The sequence below is a fragment of the Heliangelus exortis genome, chromosome 21, assembly GCF_036169615.1.
Source record: "Heliangelus exortis chromosome 21, bHelExo1.hap1, whole genome shotgun sequence".
In the NCBI taxonomy this organism is placed as follows: Eukaryota; Metazoa; Chordata; class Aves; order Apodiformes; family Trochilidae; genus Heliangelus; species Heliangelus exortis.
Genome location: NC_092442.1, coordinates 3771261 through 3788492, shown reverse-complemented (window position 1 = coordinate 3788492; position 17232 = coordinate 3771261). Strand labels below are relative to the sequence as shown.

General features: G+C 51.1%; 1 protein-coding gene across 1 annotated transcript; it reads right to left on the bottom strand.

The window, feature by feature from the left end:
* Positions 1-3519: 3519 nt before the first annotated feature.
* Positions 3520-17024, bottom strand: P2RX1 (purinergic receptor P2X 1). Its single transcript, XM_071765100.1, has 13 exons — positions 16669-17024; positions 13726-13873; positions 13174-13245; positions 12677-12746; positions 12100-12196; positions 11387-11467; positions 9289-9430; positions 8201-8331; positions 6887-6977; positions 6220-6285; positions 4839-4931; positions 4271-4318; positions 3520-3990 (listed from the first exon to the last, which is right to left on the bottom strand). The coding sequence occupies exons 1-12, from the start codon at positions 16803-16805 to the stop codon at positions 4274-4276; spliced, it is 1173 nt and encodes a 390-aa protein (XP_071621201.1). The 5' UTR covers positions 16806-17024; the 3' UTR covers positions 3520-3990; positions 4271-4273.
* Positions 17025-17232: the final 208 nt, after the last annotated feature.

The following is a 17232-nucleotide window of genomic DNA, read 5'->3' as shown; positions in this document are numbered from 1 at the left end:
AAAGCTTTTCTGACAGAAATCCAAAGGCAAGAGAATGCAAGGGTTTATTTTCAACACCCAAACCTGTCCTGAATCCCATACAACCCAGATTTTCTGGAACCAATCTCTTCCAGGATTCTGGGTTCAGAATCCCTCTGGATGCTTTAGACTTTCACACTCCCTAAAACAAGACAAGGAATTAGAGAGAGATCCCAGGAGGGGAGAGCACCAAACAAAGCCAAAGGAAATTGTGTGGTGGGATTAATACAGTAAAAAATAAGCTGTAATGGCCCCAGGAGCATGACTGCAGGACCAAGGTGTCACCAGGCACCTTCTGCCCCAGAAATGCACAATCTGGGGAGAGAAGGAAATCAAAGCATCCTTTAGAGCTGGGAGGACATCAGTTTTCCTGTCAATCCTTCACTATGTGTCAGCCAAAGGATTTAACTGACTGAAAACCACGTTTCCCCATCACAAGAGAACAAGAATTAGTGTCACCAGAAAGGCAAATGGTTTTTTTAGGGAAAAATTCAAGTGTGTCCTAACTGGAGGACCGGGTTAAAAATAAAAGGGAGCCTGCTGTGCCAGAGAAAGAATGAGTAGGCTCAGAGATAGGAGAGATGGCACAAGGAAGGAGCTATATTTTTCTTTAGTGTTATTAATTTTTAATTTGCATTGTTACAGTGTCTGGAAGCACTGAGTGGAAATCAGGGCCTCATTGTGCTGGGAATTGTGCACAAACAGAATGATTAAATGTTGCCAGCTCCACAGAGACTGAAACAGAATTCCTCATCTCTGCAGCATCACAAACCAGCCCAATTATACCAAATAAGTTTTTCTCCCATTGCTCTTCTAGAATATCTTTGCCACTTGATTTCTTTCCGGGTAACCCCCCCTGAGGGGGTGAAAAGACACTTTTGCACCAGGTCCAACCTTCCCAGACAGAAAGAGGCAAGGCAGAGGCAGAATCTCTTCACCACATTTGCAGGTTCAGCAATTATTTGCCCTTGGTTTGCATTTCTGTAAAATGGGAATGGTAACACTGCATTCCCAGCTTCCTCTCCTCATCCAACATCCACAGTGGGTGCAAGAGACCCCTGTTAGACCCACAGAATACTCCCTGGCAGCATCACCTACAAGGGCTTGTTTGTGCTGTTTGCAATTATTAGGGATTAGCAGGAAAATGTGCATTTTCCTGTGCATTTCCTGGCTGAGGTGACTGGCAGCAGTGTTTGATGTGTTCAAGACATCTTCCTTGTTAGTATTTTTATATTAGCTCAACAAAAGTGCAATTAAACAACTCAAAACTCCCCTGGGACTTGCACTAAAAGACTCCAAGCTACAAGCTCAGTGGCAGCACCAGGACACTGCAGGGTGCAGCCTCTCTCAGGGTAAATCTTAACCCTGTCACCATTTCCATTTTTCAGTGCTTCAGCTGGGCAGACTTTTAACTGAGTGAAATCTGTTAAATTTCCATTAATTCAAGCAAACTGGGAGGCACTGGGAGAAAGGGATTAAAATCTATAATGCTGAAACAGAGCATCACTGCCAGCAAAGGCTCCCTCCTGGGGCTGAGCAGCCTTTGCTCCATCTCTCAGCACCAGCTCCAGACCCTTTGCCAAAAGAAGGAATTGGAGCAATTGCCATGGGCTTTTCCTGCTTTTTCATCCCACAGAAGGGAGCAGGGAATGTTAAAAAACTTTTGCTCCATGTCTCCAGCCAGGTCCTGCTCTGCATCCCACTGACCTGAGAGCTGCAGGTTCTGGAGGTCCTGGCTTAGGTAGAGGAGAAGCTTTTTTTTGTGGTTAAGAGGATTAAAATCACAACAGCTCATTCTGCTGGTTGCAGAAAGGGTTGAAAAGCAAAGCAAAGGATCCCCAGTTTAAAAAAAAATTAAAAAAAAAAAAAAAAGCAGCAAAGAGGTGAAAAAAAGCCCTCCCTCAGTTTTTCAAGTCCCCCTGAGAGGTTCTGAATAGTAAGGACAGGAGATCATTTGCAAGAAGCATTTTTTCCTAATTTCCTATTCTTCCTTTTAATACATCCTAGGACAGAATATGGGCTTTGCATTACAGGCAGCTTGAGAGATCAAGCAGTCAGGAGCAAGCCCCTGCTCTACCTGCACCCTTGCCCTGGTTATTTTAATTTATGCTTGGGGACTGACCTGCTTGAAGGGGGTGCAAGAGGTGACCTGGAATCCCTTGTTTCCCAGCTTCTGCTCCTTGGCAGCTGAATTTTCCCAGGCTTGTCTGCCTGAAATGGTCTTCCAGTCCCCTCTGCTGGCTGCAGCACCATTGCAGTTCTTGGTCCCCATGCAGGAGAGGACATGGTGTGTGGGGATGCCACCAGCCCCATGCTAAGTGACACTAATTCCTCCAGAGACCCCAACTTTCCCTCCCCTCCTCTGTATCTTTGACCTGGCACCTCTCTTGCATGGGACAGTATCATGAGAAAGGGTGAAAAAGTTAGCTAAATGGATAAGCTTTGAAAAAGAAAAAAAATACTCTGCCTGTGGAAGCTGAGGCATCCCCCTGAGACCAGCCAGCCTTTCAGTACTTAAAGGGGGCAAACTTTAGCAAGACCTCAGGACAAGGAGCAATGGGTTAAAACCAAAAGAGGGGAGAATATATAGAAGAAGAAGAATCTATATAAGAACATATAAAGAAGAATCTTTTGACAGTGAAGGTGGTGAGCCCAGGTTGCTGAGAGCACTGGTAAATTCCCCATCCTTGGAAATGTTCCAGGTCAGGCTGGATGGGGCTCTGAGCTACATGATCTAGATGAGGGTGTCCTTGCTCACTGCAGGGGGGTTGGACTAGATGCCTTTTAAAGGTCTCTTCAAGCCCAAACCATTCTACAAAATGTTTAATGTTATAACCAAACATCACCTGCATCTCTTTGTGGCCTCTGCCTCCACGTCCCTGGGAGCCCATCACCGTGTGTCCATCCTGCAGGCTGCTGCAGCCCCAGCAATCCCTACAACTTCTTTACAAACTTCCCTGTGGCAATTGGGATCCAGCTTTGATGTAACCAAGGGAAAATATCCTCTGGAGGCTGGGAAAAGAAAGCCAGAGAGAGCCTGCAGGGAAAGTCAGTGCTGGTGCCTCCTGGAGACCCGCAGGAGGAAATTTGCCCCAGCAGCAGAGTGAGGGGTCACGCAGAGCAACCTGAGGTTTGGGCATTGGTCATGATGCCCAACTGCACACTCTGAATAGTGAAAATCATCCAGCAGAAAAAAAGAAATTTTCCTCCTGGGTGCAAAGAGCTGGTTTGTGAGGCTACTGCCAAAAGGTCAGTTCTGATGGACTGATCCTGCCCAGCAGCCAGCAGCATGTCAGCACCTTGCTCCAGCCAGCCTGGCTGAGGAGGAAATCCAAGTGCCAACCCTGATAACAACCCCTGCTCATGGCCAGGGGCCCTGCTGGGGAGGGCAAAGCCCAGGGGAGCCTGCTTGGAGCCCACCAGGGAGCCAAAAAGCACCACAGACCCCACCCCTGGGGCAAGCACGGGCACCACAAAGGGGTGTCATAGAAAAACTAAAGGTTTATTTTATGTTATTTTATTTTTTTATAAAACACATCCTTACAAAATAACCATTTTTCTGCTATGCTGAGGGACTGGGCATGGTTCTTGAGAGCTTTTTCCTTCCTCCTCTCCTCAATTTGGAGCTGTGCCAGGATGCTTCTGGGGAAGGAGATGCAGCAATACTCTCCCAAGGGTGTGTGGATGGCCCTGGCCCAGGGGGAGCCTTTCAGGAATGCCTCCAAAGGTGGAAAGATCCCAAGGCCTTGGGATAGGGTTAGTGGATGGCCTGAAGATCCCCCAGTTGAACCCACCCCCAGCATCACAGCATGGCCCACCAGCAGCAGAGCACCGGGCCAGCCGGGCCCTGCCCTGTGTTGGACATTGCTCCTGCTGGCCTGGGGGCTGGGACAGGCTGGTGATGGGATGACAACCATGTTTTAGGAGATGAGGAGGAAGAAGAAGGTGCAGGTTGGTTGGTCAGTGTGGATTCTGCCAAGAGAGAGAGCTGATTGGAGTGTTGCCCCCCCCCCTCCCCCCCCTGCCCCTCTCCAGGTAACGCTGCCCTTGAAGCTGTGATGCTGATCCCACACCCTGCACCCAGCTGCCCTGGGAGGTGCTGACCCCAGGTGCTGACCCCAGGACAGACATCACAGCCCACAGCTCAGGTCTCCTCCATGCCTTCCTGGAGCCCTGCTACCTTGGGAAGGTTTTGGGAGAGCCCCAGGAGCCATCACCCCTGCCCCCCCTGTGCTGGGGAAACACCACTCACCTCTCAGGGCTTGCTGTCCACCTCCTTTTCCTTCTTGTGTGACTTTGACTGGGGATTAAATGAGAGAAAACAAGGGTTCTTTTTACTGATCTGCCCCTTTCTAATGCCAGGGGGGGGAAAAATGTGGTTGGGCAACTCCTGATTGTACAGATGGGAGTTCCAGATTCATTTTTGGATGAACCTGAGGGGAGCTGGTTTGGCACCCTGTGGGAGGCCACAAAACATCCCCCAGTCATGGAGATGTCCTCAGAAAGCAGAAAAGGTGACATTTTCCAGCTTGCTAAAACACTGCTTCCCTTAAAGCAATGCAAATGGTACCAGGTATTGGAATACCTGGGGAGGAAGGGAGGGAATCAAGCTGGTAACAGGGAATCACAGGACCTGTCTGTCCCTTTGGAGAGGAAATCCCTGGATCCCAGACCCAAGGGCTCAGGGCTCCCACTACCTTGGGAAGGCACCTGGGTGCTCCTCAATATAAATGGTGTTGGGTGACAGCATCATCACCCCCACACATCCACACTCCCACACCCACGAGAGCCCCACGGGGGGACTCACAGGGGGTACTTACAGGCTCCTGTTCTGCATATTTGAATTTCTTCTGCTTGTAATAGTCCCGACCTTGGAGGAAATGCAGCAGGAGCAGGTCACAGAGGACAGAAGCCTGAAAGCAAAGTGCAGTTTGGGGGGGTTGGGTCTGTCCTCCCAGCCCACCTGTGTCACCTCCTACAGCCCAGCTTGGAACAGTTTGCCCCACAAATTAGGGTTAGTGCTGCTTCAACCCAAAACATGGGAGCTTAAAGCCCCCAAATGGCCATTTAGGACAAACTGAGACTGTGGGTTTTAATGAGGGGTGAGTTAATTAAATTAATATAATATAATAATACATATTATATATATATATACACATATCATATATATAAGAATATATATTATATATAATATTATTGCATATTACAGATTACACATTATATATTATATATTACATATTACATATTATATATTATATATAAGAATATTATTATATATGATAATATATAATATATAATGAAGTGGAAGCATTTAATTTCTGTTGTTAAATTATTTGTTGTTATTCTATTATTATATATGTATTATGTATGTCTATAATATGTATTATATAATATGTATTTTTCTTATATAAAATATATAGGAATATTATCATATATGATAATATATAATATATAATATTATATATAAGAATATTATTATATATAAGAATATTATTATATATAAGAATATTATTATATATAAGAATATTATTATGTATAAGAATATTATTATATATGATAATATATAATATATATTATATATAAGAATATTATATACGATAATATGTAATATATAATATATAATATATAGCAAAATTCTTTTATATATAATATATAATAATATTCTTATATATATTATATATAAGAAAAATACATATAATATAATACATATTATAGATATCTATATATAATACATATATAATAATACATATATACTAATATAATAACAACAAATAATTTAACAACAGAAATTAAATGCTTCCACTTCATCTGGAGGTAGAGCCCAGGGTAATGCCCAGCTCTTCAATGACCACAACCACACACGATGCTGGTTTTCTGTCACACATGAAATGCTGCCCACCACCTCCCAAACCTCCTCAGCACCAGCTCTAACTGGAAAATGTCCCAGTATGTCACCAAGTCCCAGCTGCCTGGGCAGGGGTTCCCACTGGCAGGGGCCACATCAGCCCGTGGGCAGCAGAAATAAATTTTCCAGAATTCGGGAGGCAGGAGAAGACCTCCCTTCCCCCTTTTGCTCATCCCCTGGTGCCCGAGTGGGAACCAGGATTTCAGTGCAGCTCAGGGACACTTCCCCACGGATGTCACAGGCAAGGAGAATAATTTGGGAGTCTCCATATAGAGGCTGGAAAGATCTGAACTTACCACTCCAAAAATACCAATTCCAGAGCCAATTGTGGTCATGGTCGGGATGATGTCAAATTTGCCTGCCTGAAGAAAATTGGAGGAAATAGGTGATAGGTTACAAACCACCCAGGGAAAATAGAAAGGGGACTCAGCCCAAGTGCTCTGCAGCAACCCAAAGCCCAACCACAGCACAGAGAGAAACAGGAGCTGGGTGGGAGCTTGTTTTGAGCTCATCGGTCAAACAGAAAAAAATTTGGTGTATTTTAGACCGTAACAAATTGAGATGACTTCTCTTCCTGTGTTTTCAATCAGAAAAAAAAGGTTTAGAAAGAAAGTTTATTTTTAATTAGACAAAAACGAGCCTTTAAATATTCCCGGTGGGAACACAACAATGAAAGCTTTCTCTCCAAGTGGAAAGAAGCAGACAAAATAGAAAGATGTAAATTTTCAGAGTTTGGAAATATCAACAAAAGGTTTTGACTTTCCACAACCCAAATCCCCCCCCAACCCAGCATGATGTTTCCTGGGACCAAACTGCAGCTCAAGATGGGACCTGTAAAACGAGCTTCCCCAGCATCCCAGGAAAACACCTGCACTGATTTTCCTGGCCCCACAAGCCCCCAGTGACACAGCTCACACCTAAAGACATTGCTCTGCCACCCCCTGGGGTCCAAGCCACCCTTACCTTGCCATTCACCAAAATGTCAAACCGGATCCCAAACACCTTGTAGAGTGTCCTCTTCTCCATCCCATCTTCTTTGTAGTATTTGGCATATCTGTGGGATTGGATGGGGAGTTAGACCCTTCTGGGGGGCCTTACAGCCCCCTGCAACCCAGCAGCAACCAGGATTTTGGTGGGCAGCAGAGCAGGACAAAGGTTTGGAGGTGTTCTGACCCTCTCCTTAGCCCCTTCCCAAAGGAGCTGAGCTGTCAGCTCCTTCTCCCTCTGTGCCTCAGTTTCCCTGCCTGCAAGTTGGGGTTAAAGCTCCTGCTTGTGGTGCTGCCTGGTGACCCCCAGGGCTACATCAGGGCAGATGCTGGGGCTGCATCTTCCCAGGGGACAGAAAACAGCACGTGGCTAAATGTCACACTGTGCCTGTCACATCTGCTCCCTGGGAACACAGGAGGTGTCTGGGAATACAGGAGACATCTGGGAATACAGGAGACATCTGGGAATACAGGAGGTGTCTGGGAATACAGGAGGTGTCTGGGAATACAGGAGACATCTGGGAATACAGGAGATGTCTGGGAATACAGGAGACATCTGGGAATACAGGAGATGTCTGGGAACACAGGAGGTGTCTGGGAATACAGGAGACGTCTGGGAATACAGGAGGTGTCTGGGAACACAGGAGACATCGGGGAATACAGGAAATGTCTGGGAACACAGGAGATGTCTGGGAACACAGGAGATGTCTGGGAACACAGGAGACATCGGGGAATACAGGAGATGTCTGGGAACACAGGAGATGTCTGGGAACACAGGAGGTGTCTGGGAACACAGGAGGTGTCTGGGAATACAGGAGATGTCTGGGAACACAGGAGATGTCTGGGAATACAGGAGATGTCTGGGAATACAGGAGATGTCTGGGAACACAGGAGATGACCCTGCACTGTCTCCAGTCTTTCAAGGGTTTTTTTTGAGAGCTCAGCTGAACAAGAGACTCTGCAGGGGGGAGGAGATGCACTGGGAAAAGTAAAGGGAATAATTTTGGGGCCCAAGGATGGGTTATGTGGTACTCAGGGCCACAGTTTAATGGTGGACTTGGCAGTGCTGGGCAGTTGGATTTGATGATCTTAAGTCATCTAAAACTATTCCAACTAAAACTATTCTTTGATTCTACAATCACTTTTCTCATGCCCTCCTGAAGAGATCACTGCTGTCACACACTGCCATGGCAATGAGTATTTTTAAGAAGGGTTCCCCATTTTCCACCATCCCCTCGAGTGCTGAGTCACCTCTGAATCCTGCCTGGGGAATGAACGGGGGTCTTCTTACCTAAAGTTGAAGCCTGGGGAAACATTGGTGTCGTCGTTGTAGAGGCCGTGGAACTGGTAAATGGGTTTGCAGTACCGGATGGGCCAGTCCAGATCGCAGTTCCAGTCTATGGTGATGCCAACCACTCCACCCTGTGGCCAAGAGAGGCATCTTTGGACCTGGCCCACATGGGGAAACGTTTTCCCTCCTCATCCACGGCCTTTTCCGATGCCATGAGGTGTCCTGGCTCTCCAGGGAACACGGAGCCCACCACTGCCCCAGCCCCTGGGCAGCCTCAGCATCACTCGATGCAGAGGTGGGAGCTTCCCAAATGCTGGATGCACAACCAGGCTGATGCCCTCTTGGTCCTGCTCAGAACCTCACCCCCGAGGCATGGTCCTCAGAACCAGTGCTGACTGCAGATCCCCCCATGGCACAGCCTTCCCTGGCCTGATTTTGCCCATCAAACCATTAATGTGGCAGGGACAAGCAAAAGAAGTTTAACATGGGCACAGGGGAGAGTGAAAGGAACCCATGCAAATAATTTAAAAAAAAACCCTCTTTGGAGAGGCCACCTGCTAGGAGGTGAAACAACCCCTCCTGAGCTTGCTCCAGGTTGCAACAAGCTGTGCCCCAGAGGTTTTTGCACTGTTAATCTCTGCAAGCCTCTGATTTCATTGACTGCCTGCTGGAGGCTGTAAATGAGGATGAGAGGCTGAAGGCTCTGCAGGCTCCCAAAGAGCAGATACCACCCTGAGAAGCTGGGTTTGGGAGCCTGGGGGGGAGGCTGCAGCTTGCAAGGGGTGATATCTGGATGGGATTTGGCCACCCAGCTCTTGTTATTCACTGCTCAACCCAAACTGAACCCTGGATCTACTGCCAGGGGGTTAAATCTTGTCAGCCTTACAGGGAGGTTTTCCAAGAAAGGCTGAAATGTTAGGGCATGTCCAAAAGCAATTCATAATCTTTAGGAGCTCGTTCTGACACTGCCTCCCAAGTGCCTAAGAAAACAAATCCCTCGTGGCCCAACAGCTTGGAGATGGTTGCTCTGTTGGTGTGTGTCCCCCTCTCCTCATGTCAGCAAGAAAGATTGTTTGGAATTGCAGTACCTTGACAGCCAGGAAGGTGAAGTTCTGACCCGATTCCTTCACTATGTATCCCAGCTCAAACACGGGGCACAAGGGATCAGTGACTCTGTGGTAGGTGCATTTCTTCAGGTACTGCTTGGTTACTGTCTCCACCAAGTTGCGTCTGTGGAGGAGAAGAGAGGGAGAAAGAGTCTGAATAACCCAAGAAATTGAGTGGGAAAGGACTTCTGGAGGTTCTTGCTCAAAGCTGGGTAATGTCAAAGCTTAGGGCCTCATCCTCCTGTCCCACGGGCTCATCAGACCCCACACAAGGAGCCCTTTCCTCCAGCCCTGGCTTCTCCCACCCCATCAACAACTCCTTTTCCCTGAACCTCCTCCTAGGAGGGAAACCTCATCTTCTTCCCAGTAAATGTTCTGCTTTGGCTTTGCTGTTTGCCTGCTGCCCAAGCCCCTTATCTCATTCCTCACCTTTCCAAACCCTCCCATGGCCTCTCCCATCCCTCCCAGCTGCCTCTCCCATCCTCATGTCACCTCATCCATGGACAGTGCTCCTTACAGCACATTTCATCTGGGGCAGCTCATGGATAGGGCATCCCACAGCTTTCACTTTTAGCTGGATTTTGTTGTCTCCTCCAGAAAGGTGACAAGGAAAGGACAATGTCTTGCCTTCCACCCTGCTCTGCTCTTTCTCCTAAAACCAGTCCCCCTGTGAAACCTCCTTGACCCAGCTGGTTTTGTAAGACTTGTGCCTTGCTCAACCCCATCCTATCATTTATCCTCTGAGGTTAATTAGCAGAATTGATCAAAGGCAGGAAGTTTCTCCATGGCCCCAACTGGCTCAGCCCTTGCTGTAGCCTCCATCCCAGCTGCCTGCACCTCCCTGGACCTGCTGCCCCCACAGTGTCCCTTCTCTCTCTTGCCTGCCCTCACTTAGCCTGCCACCTCTTTTCTCCCAGCCACCTCTCTGGGTGCAGCACGAGGTCAGCTGGAGGCTTTGCCAAGGCACTCAACCTTCCCTGCATCACAGGGAAGGAAGAATTTGCCATCTGCAGCACCAACAACTTCTGCTAATTTCTTCCAAATTAAAGATATCACCAGTGTCACCACCAATCCTCTGCTGTGCACCTCTTCAGCTGGTGGCACTGCCTCCCTGTAACCCTGATGGGAACTGGGGTGCTCAGAGGAGCCCCCTGCTAATGTTCATAGAATCATAGAATCATAGAACTGGCTGGGCTGGAAGGGACCTCAGAGCTCATCAAGTCCAACCCTTGATCCACTCCCCCCGTGGTTCCCAGCCCATGGCACTGAGTGCCACATCCAGGCTCTTTGGAAATATCTCCAGGGATGGAGAATCCACCCCTTCCCTGGGCAGCCCATTCCAATGCCTGATCACCCTCTCCAGAAAGAAATTCTTTCTAATGCCCAACCTAAACCTCCCCTGGCACAACTTGAGACCTCTTGTGCCCTCTTGTCTTGCTGAGAGTTGCCTGGGAAAAGAGCCCAACCCCCCCCTGGCTCCAACCTCCTTTCAGGGAGTTGGAGAGAGTGATGAGGTCTCCCCTGAGCCTCCTCTTCTCCAGCCTCAACACCCCCAGCTCCCTCAGCCCTTCCTCACAGGACTTGTGCTGGATCCCTTCCCAGCCTCCTTGCTCTTCTCTGGACCTGCTCCAGCACCTCAAGCTCCTTCCTGAGCTGAGGGGCCCAGAACTGGACACAGGACTCGAGGTGTGGCCTCACCAGAGCTGAGCACAGGGGCAACCAAGATTGTTGCTCACACCCCACCATGCCAGGGAGTGTGTTACTGTCATCTTCAGGGGAGAAAAGGGAGAAGAAAGATGACAAATTGGTGTTTTTGTGTTCATCATGTGAGGGTAACTGAGAGGACACTAATTCCAGAAACCTTCTTTCCTGTAACAGCTGAGGTGGGGCAGGCTTGAGAAGGAAACCTCTCTGTTCCTAGCAGCTCATCTGGGGATCAGTGCAGCTTGGAATAGTCCTGGGCTGGCTGATGAGGGATGGTGACCTCTGTCTATCAAGGATACAGCCACACCCCTGGATTCCCCTGAGGGACACAGCTGGGGGAATGGAGCAGAACCACCCCCTCCATGCCTGTCCTTACCTGAACACCTTGAACCTGGGGAAGGTGATGCTGTTCTTGATGAACAAGGTGAAATTCTCAGCTTCTGACAACAGGGCAGGCCTGAAAAACACAAATGTTGGCATGGCCATCACTCAGCTGTCTGGTCTCTAGGGAAGTGTCCATTCATCTGGATCCAGAAACACTGGAGAGCTCATCCCTTTCCTTTCTAAATGAAAGATCCCAGTGAGGTACAGAAAAGCCTGAAGGAAGGATGCAAGTTAGGGGTCAGAGAGGGAATTAGGTGCTGGGGTTTCTGTTAAGAAACCCCAAAAGCAGAGATAGGTGACTCAAATGCCTGCACGTTCCCTGGGCCTCTTGGTGGACCCAGGGCTGTCCCTGTGGCCCCACTGCTTGGGGTGGAGGCAAGGAGGAACAGGACTTTGCATCTACCAGGAGATAGATGCTTCAGTGTGGGCTGTGGAGAGCATCTCATGGGTAGAGCACACACAACCTTGTTCTGAAGGCAAAGAGGACAGACAAGGGGTGCTGGTCCATGCAGAGATGGAGCCAGCAAGGTGGGAAGACCCAGATTCCCTGGGGACAAGGGGCAGCATGAAAAGCCAAGAGGGTCTGCATCCATCCAAGCTGTCCTGGGAGCAGAGCCCTGGCTTGTTCTGCCCCACACCAAGAGCTGCTGCTACAGCTGGGGTTGGGACCAGGGGGACCAAGGGGATAACAACCTCGTTCCTTACTTGGGAACATGGTCATCGTTTTCCACAGGGCACCAGCCAAAGATCTCACAGGTCTTCACAGAGTTGTTGAAGTTCACACACCTGCCTGTCATGAGCCCTGGGGGGTAGAGAGAGAGAAAGTGCTCACAGCCCTGGCTGCTTGGAGATCCCATCCTTACAGTGGGATGGGTGGGATCTGCTTGGAGCTCCAGCCCTGCCACAGAATCCAAGGCACCAAATACTCCAGGCTCTGGGTCCCCTTTATAAAAGGAGAAGTAAAGTGTGGCTGCTCAGCTCGGGGCTGTAGTTTCTCCTCCACCAGGGAGCAACTGGACTTTTTTCTTGCCAAAGTACACCTCAGAAAATGCCAGTTTGTCAGAGGGGGAAATGGTTTTGTTTTAATCACCCTTGTTTTTGGCAGAGCTTTTCCCAACTCTTTCAGAAGATGACAGCAGGACCAGTCCAGATGGGACATGGCACATCAGAGGCTTTCCCTAAACCCCACTGGTGGTGTCCAGAGCAGGTTCCCCTCCACCAGAGCACACCAAGCTCCTTTTGCCTCCCTCCCTGGCTGGAGCCAGGGCTCTCCATGCCATACCTTGTCCCTGGCGGCTGTATTTCCCTCGGATGCAGTCACTGTCATCCTTGCAGGGCCCAGCATCTGGGAGCTGTTTGGAGAAAGCAGGCAGAGAGCAACCACCTCTCAGCATCACACCCTCCTCCTTCCATCCCTCTGTCCCTCCTGCTTCACCAGGCAGCGTTTTCCTTAGGGCAAACCCTGCTCAGCTGCCCCCAGAGCCTCATCTGCACATGGATCCCCCCCAAGGTGTCCAGAATAAGGAGGAATAAGGGGGTAGATTAATTTTTTAAACTCAGGGCAGATGCTCTGCTTGATGGTCTCAAAGAGAAGACAACTGAGATGGTTTTCAGCAGGATAAAAACCTTCCTGCAGCACTTGCAAGTCAGGAATGATAATCTGGGGCCAGGCTTTGGCTCTTCAGAAACCTCTCCATGTCAGGAGAACTCCTTCCTTCCCCAGCACCAGCACAACAACCCCTCTAAGTTACAGAAGCTGAAGGAAGTCAGTGCATTTACCTCTGGGCAGGTTCCTTGTTTCTGTCCAGGGGTGATAATGAAGTTGGTCATCACCACGAAGGAGTTGTCCCCCTGCAGAGACACAGCCAAGAAGCTCACAGCCAGAACAGTGTTTTCTGATGGCACCCAAACCATGGGGGGACACATCCAGGCAGATGGCACCTTTCTCCCCGGTTTCATTCCTCCACCATCCTCCACCACAGCTGGAAACTCCTGGGGAGCTGCAGTGCCACCAGCCCCAGGGGTAGTGGAGGATCCTCTGCTTGCTGCCCGAGCTGCTCGTCCAGAGGCACCAGAAGAGCTTTGATCTTTTGAGAAGCAGCCTCAAACACGCCCCATGATGGGTCCCAAGTATTGAAAGCTCCCCAGGGGTGACACATGGGCAGAGGTTTGTGGCAGAAGCAATGTCCACCCCCACCATGTCATGGTTAACCCCATGGAAACCCTATGCCAAGGTACCTGTGCACCCTGGCACCTGGGGAAAAGTGGCTGCTGGGGTCAAAGCAACCCCCCTGTAACCAACCCACCCACCCACCCACCCTGCCTCCTTACCTGGGGTGGGAAAACATAGTCCACCACGTCCCAGATGTGAGGGCCCATGGTGCTCTCGTTGGTCAGGGTCAGCCCTTTCAGCTTCACTGAGACTGAGCTGACCACACTGTCCTGGGACTGGTAGCCCTTCTCGTAGAGGAACACCCACCTGGGTAGGGAAAAGGCAATGGGGTGATCCCGGCCACCAGCACCCATCAGGATGAGCCCATCAGAACGGGCACAGGTAGAGCAGGGTGGCCACCGGCCACTTGGTATTAAAAACCTGCAGTGGGTTTGCAGCTTGCTGGGCTCAGCCACTCACCTGCTCCCTCCTGACCCTCTTCCCAGGCACTTACCAAAAATCAGTGCCTGCAGGGGTAAAGCCAGGACACAGCTCCCATCCAGCCCACCAGCAAGGGGACCACAGAGCTGTGGGTGCAGGAGGGCAGCAGGAGCGGGGTTGGGGACACTGCTGGGGCCCTCCCTCCTTTTCCCAGAAGCTGTCAGGGCCAGCTCCTGACACTGTTTAACCTACAGCATAAACAAGCTGCTGCTGGATTCCCTCTGGCTCAGGGAGAGTGTAAACACAGGCAAGGAACCATTCCGGGGCAGCACGGAGCATTCCTGGGGCTAAAAAAGGAGAGCTCTGGTTTGTGTCCCCAGGGACACCGGTCCTGCTGGCTGTGACAGAGGCAGCAAAGAGCCCACGGGATGGCCCGTGATGCCATCCTGGTGTGGTAGTAGTGTGGTAGCCTATCCACAGGCACCCCACCCGTGGGGATGGGAGAAAAAGGAGGAAGCCCCAGAGGTCTGCCAGACCCTAAGGGCACCTCCTGGGGATGGTGGGTTTTGGCTCGTGGTGCCCTTGGCATCTCAGGACAGAGGGTGAGAGGAGCTCAGAGGTGGTGTCTGCCCCAGCACTTGGGGATGGGAGAAGAAATTCAGCACTGCTGGCACCCCAGATGGGACCCCCAACTGCAGGCTCCTCCTGCAAGGCAGAGGGACTCACTGGGTTATACTGGTTACACTGGGCACCATCACCAGTGCCCTTGGGGCTGCAGAAGGCTGGGAGCTGATGTCCCCATGCTGGGATGTCCCCCTAAATCTGCTTCCAGCTCAGCCTCTGCCACCTCCCCCCTGCCTGGCAGGGGTGACACAGGGCACACCCCATCAGGCTGGAAAAGCCACATGGAGCTCTGCCCAGGGGCAGGGTTTGGTGTCACCTCCCCATGTGGTGGAGTCACCAAGCCTTCCTCCCTGGCTGGCCCCGTCCTTCAGCCTCCTCACACGCTGGGTTTTCAGGAAACCCAAACCAAAAAGCAACGATGGGGAGAGCCCAGCATCAGCAGTGACACCTCCCGAGCTCAGCAGCAAGAATCACACAGACACAGAATGTTTGGGTTGGAAGAGACCTCCAAGGTCATCCAGTCCAACCTTTGAAGAAGGTTGAAGAGGAGCAGGCAGAGGGCAGAGCTGCTCCCCACGGGTACCACCAGCATCCCCAGTGCCAGCCCCACACCTCTGTGCCAATGCCAGTGCTGACACAGCCCCGTGCATCACACGAGCATCCTATGCCTGCTGTTGGGGGGACTTGTAAATAAATAATAATTTCCCTGCCTGACTTGCTTTGAGAGAAGGGAAGGTCCCCAGCAGGGTGGCTCAGTGCAGGAGCTGGGGGTGGTGCTGAGGCAGCCAGAGGGGCCCTGGGCAGCTGCATTTGTGGGCAGCCCCTTGCTAACAGAACCTGAGACACCCAAAATGTGGGAATTCCAGCTCACCCACCTCCTGCCCTCCCCCCTGGCTGTGCCCCCTGAGCTGCTTCTCCTTTTGCTCCCTCCTCTCCTGGTTTAGCTGGGTTGCTCAAGCCACGTTTCCTTAGGAAGAGCCTCTCTGAGCAGCCATCTCTGGTTCCCCATGGCAGAGCTGCTGCCCCCGGGGGCTCCAGGGATCAGCCTTTGGGGAGCCAACTCTGCTCCCAGTGACACCAGTTTGGGCCAGTGCAGAACCCTTGGCAATGGAACATGCCTGAAGCACCTGGTTCGGAACCTGTTAAGGGTGAGGATTGCCTGGGGGTCCCTCCATGATCCCCCTGGGCAGCTGTTCCCCCTTCCCAGGGGATCTGGGCTCAAAGCTGGGATGGGCACCACTGCTCTCCACAGGTCCTCACTTGCACCCTGGGAGCTCCTGCCTCTCCTTTGGGCTCCACTTGGCCCCCTCCATGCCCAAAATATTCATTTCTCTCCAGTTCATTGCCCCCTCTCCCTGCAAACCTCCCACCATGGAGCCCTTTTCCCTCTCCAGGGCTGAACTCCCAGCAGCCACAGGGATGCAGCAAGGACATTGGCACTGTTATCACCCATCCCAAAGCATGGCACAGCATTCCATGCCAAGGGGACCAAACTGATGTGCCAGGAGCAGCCCCACCCAGGGGCACCCAAGGACACACATCCACATCCAGCTCCCAGCCTCCTTGCTCCACTCGATGCCTTTTTTAAGCAGCTGCTCCTGGGGCTGCCCTCCCACAAGCAAAGCAAACCAGAGATTTGGAGAGCAGTGCCTGGGCTAAGGGGAGATTTATGGCCCTGTCCCCAGTCACTTGGGTCTCACAAATCATCACGCTGGCCCCAGTTGCCTCTTTCTTTAATATAAATGAAAAATAAAAATAACAACCGATTCTCAGGCCCCCATCCAGCAGCTTGAGCTCTATTTGGATGTGGCTCAGGGAGGAGCTGGGCAGGGCTGAGCCTCCAGCCTGCACCCACAGCCACTTTTGGGGAGGATGAGGGGACTGAGAGCCCATCTGGAAGACCCCTGGTGTGACACCACAGCTGCAGGGCCAGGGTGAGAGGGATGCAGCCCCATCAGCCAGAAACCCCCCTGCACCAGGATGGAGGAGATTCACAAGCTCCTTTGGTGCTTTCTAAAGCATTGATCTAGGGGAAAAGGGGTGCCAGGGAAGCTTACCCAATGATGTAAGCCAGGACGATGAGTTGGATCAGCCTGAAGGTCAGTCCCACCTTCTTGTTCCTCACCAGCACCATCCTGGGGGTGTCATACTCGAAGAGGAAAGCGGACACCTTGTCCGTGAATTTTTGCCCCATGGTTGCACTGGGGCTGTGCCACAACCTCCCTCTGGCCCCACTGCTGGCTGTCCCCTGGGGCAGGCAGTGCTGGAGCAAGTCCTCTGGGTGCAGGGAGGAGGAGGAAGGACAGAAAAAAAAAAAAAAAAAAGAAAAAAAAAAAAGGAAAATAAAAAGGTTATTGGCGTTGCCGTGCGCACATCTGGGCTGTCGGGTTTCCTCCTCTGAGAGCAGGGACGGGGTTTCCTCTTCCTATAAGCTCTGGGCTGGGAGCAGCTGGTGCCCTACATGGTCCGGGGGTGGGAAGGGGTGTGGAGGTTGGAGGGCCACCCCACTGCCGAGCCCTGGTGCCACGGGGATGGGACAGAGCTGCCCTGACACCCTCTCCCCCGGGAATGGAGAGGCTGCCCCCCAGGCAAGGAGGGGAGGAGATGGTGGGGGTCCCAGG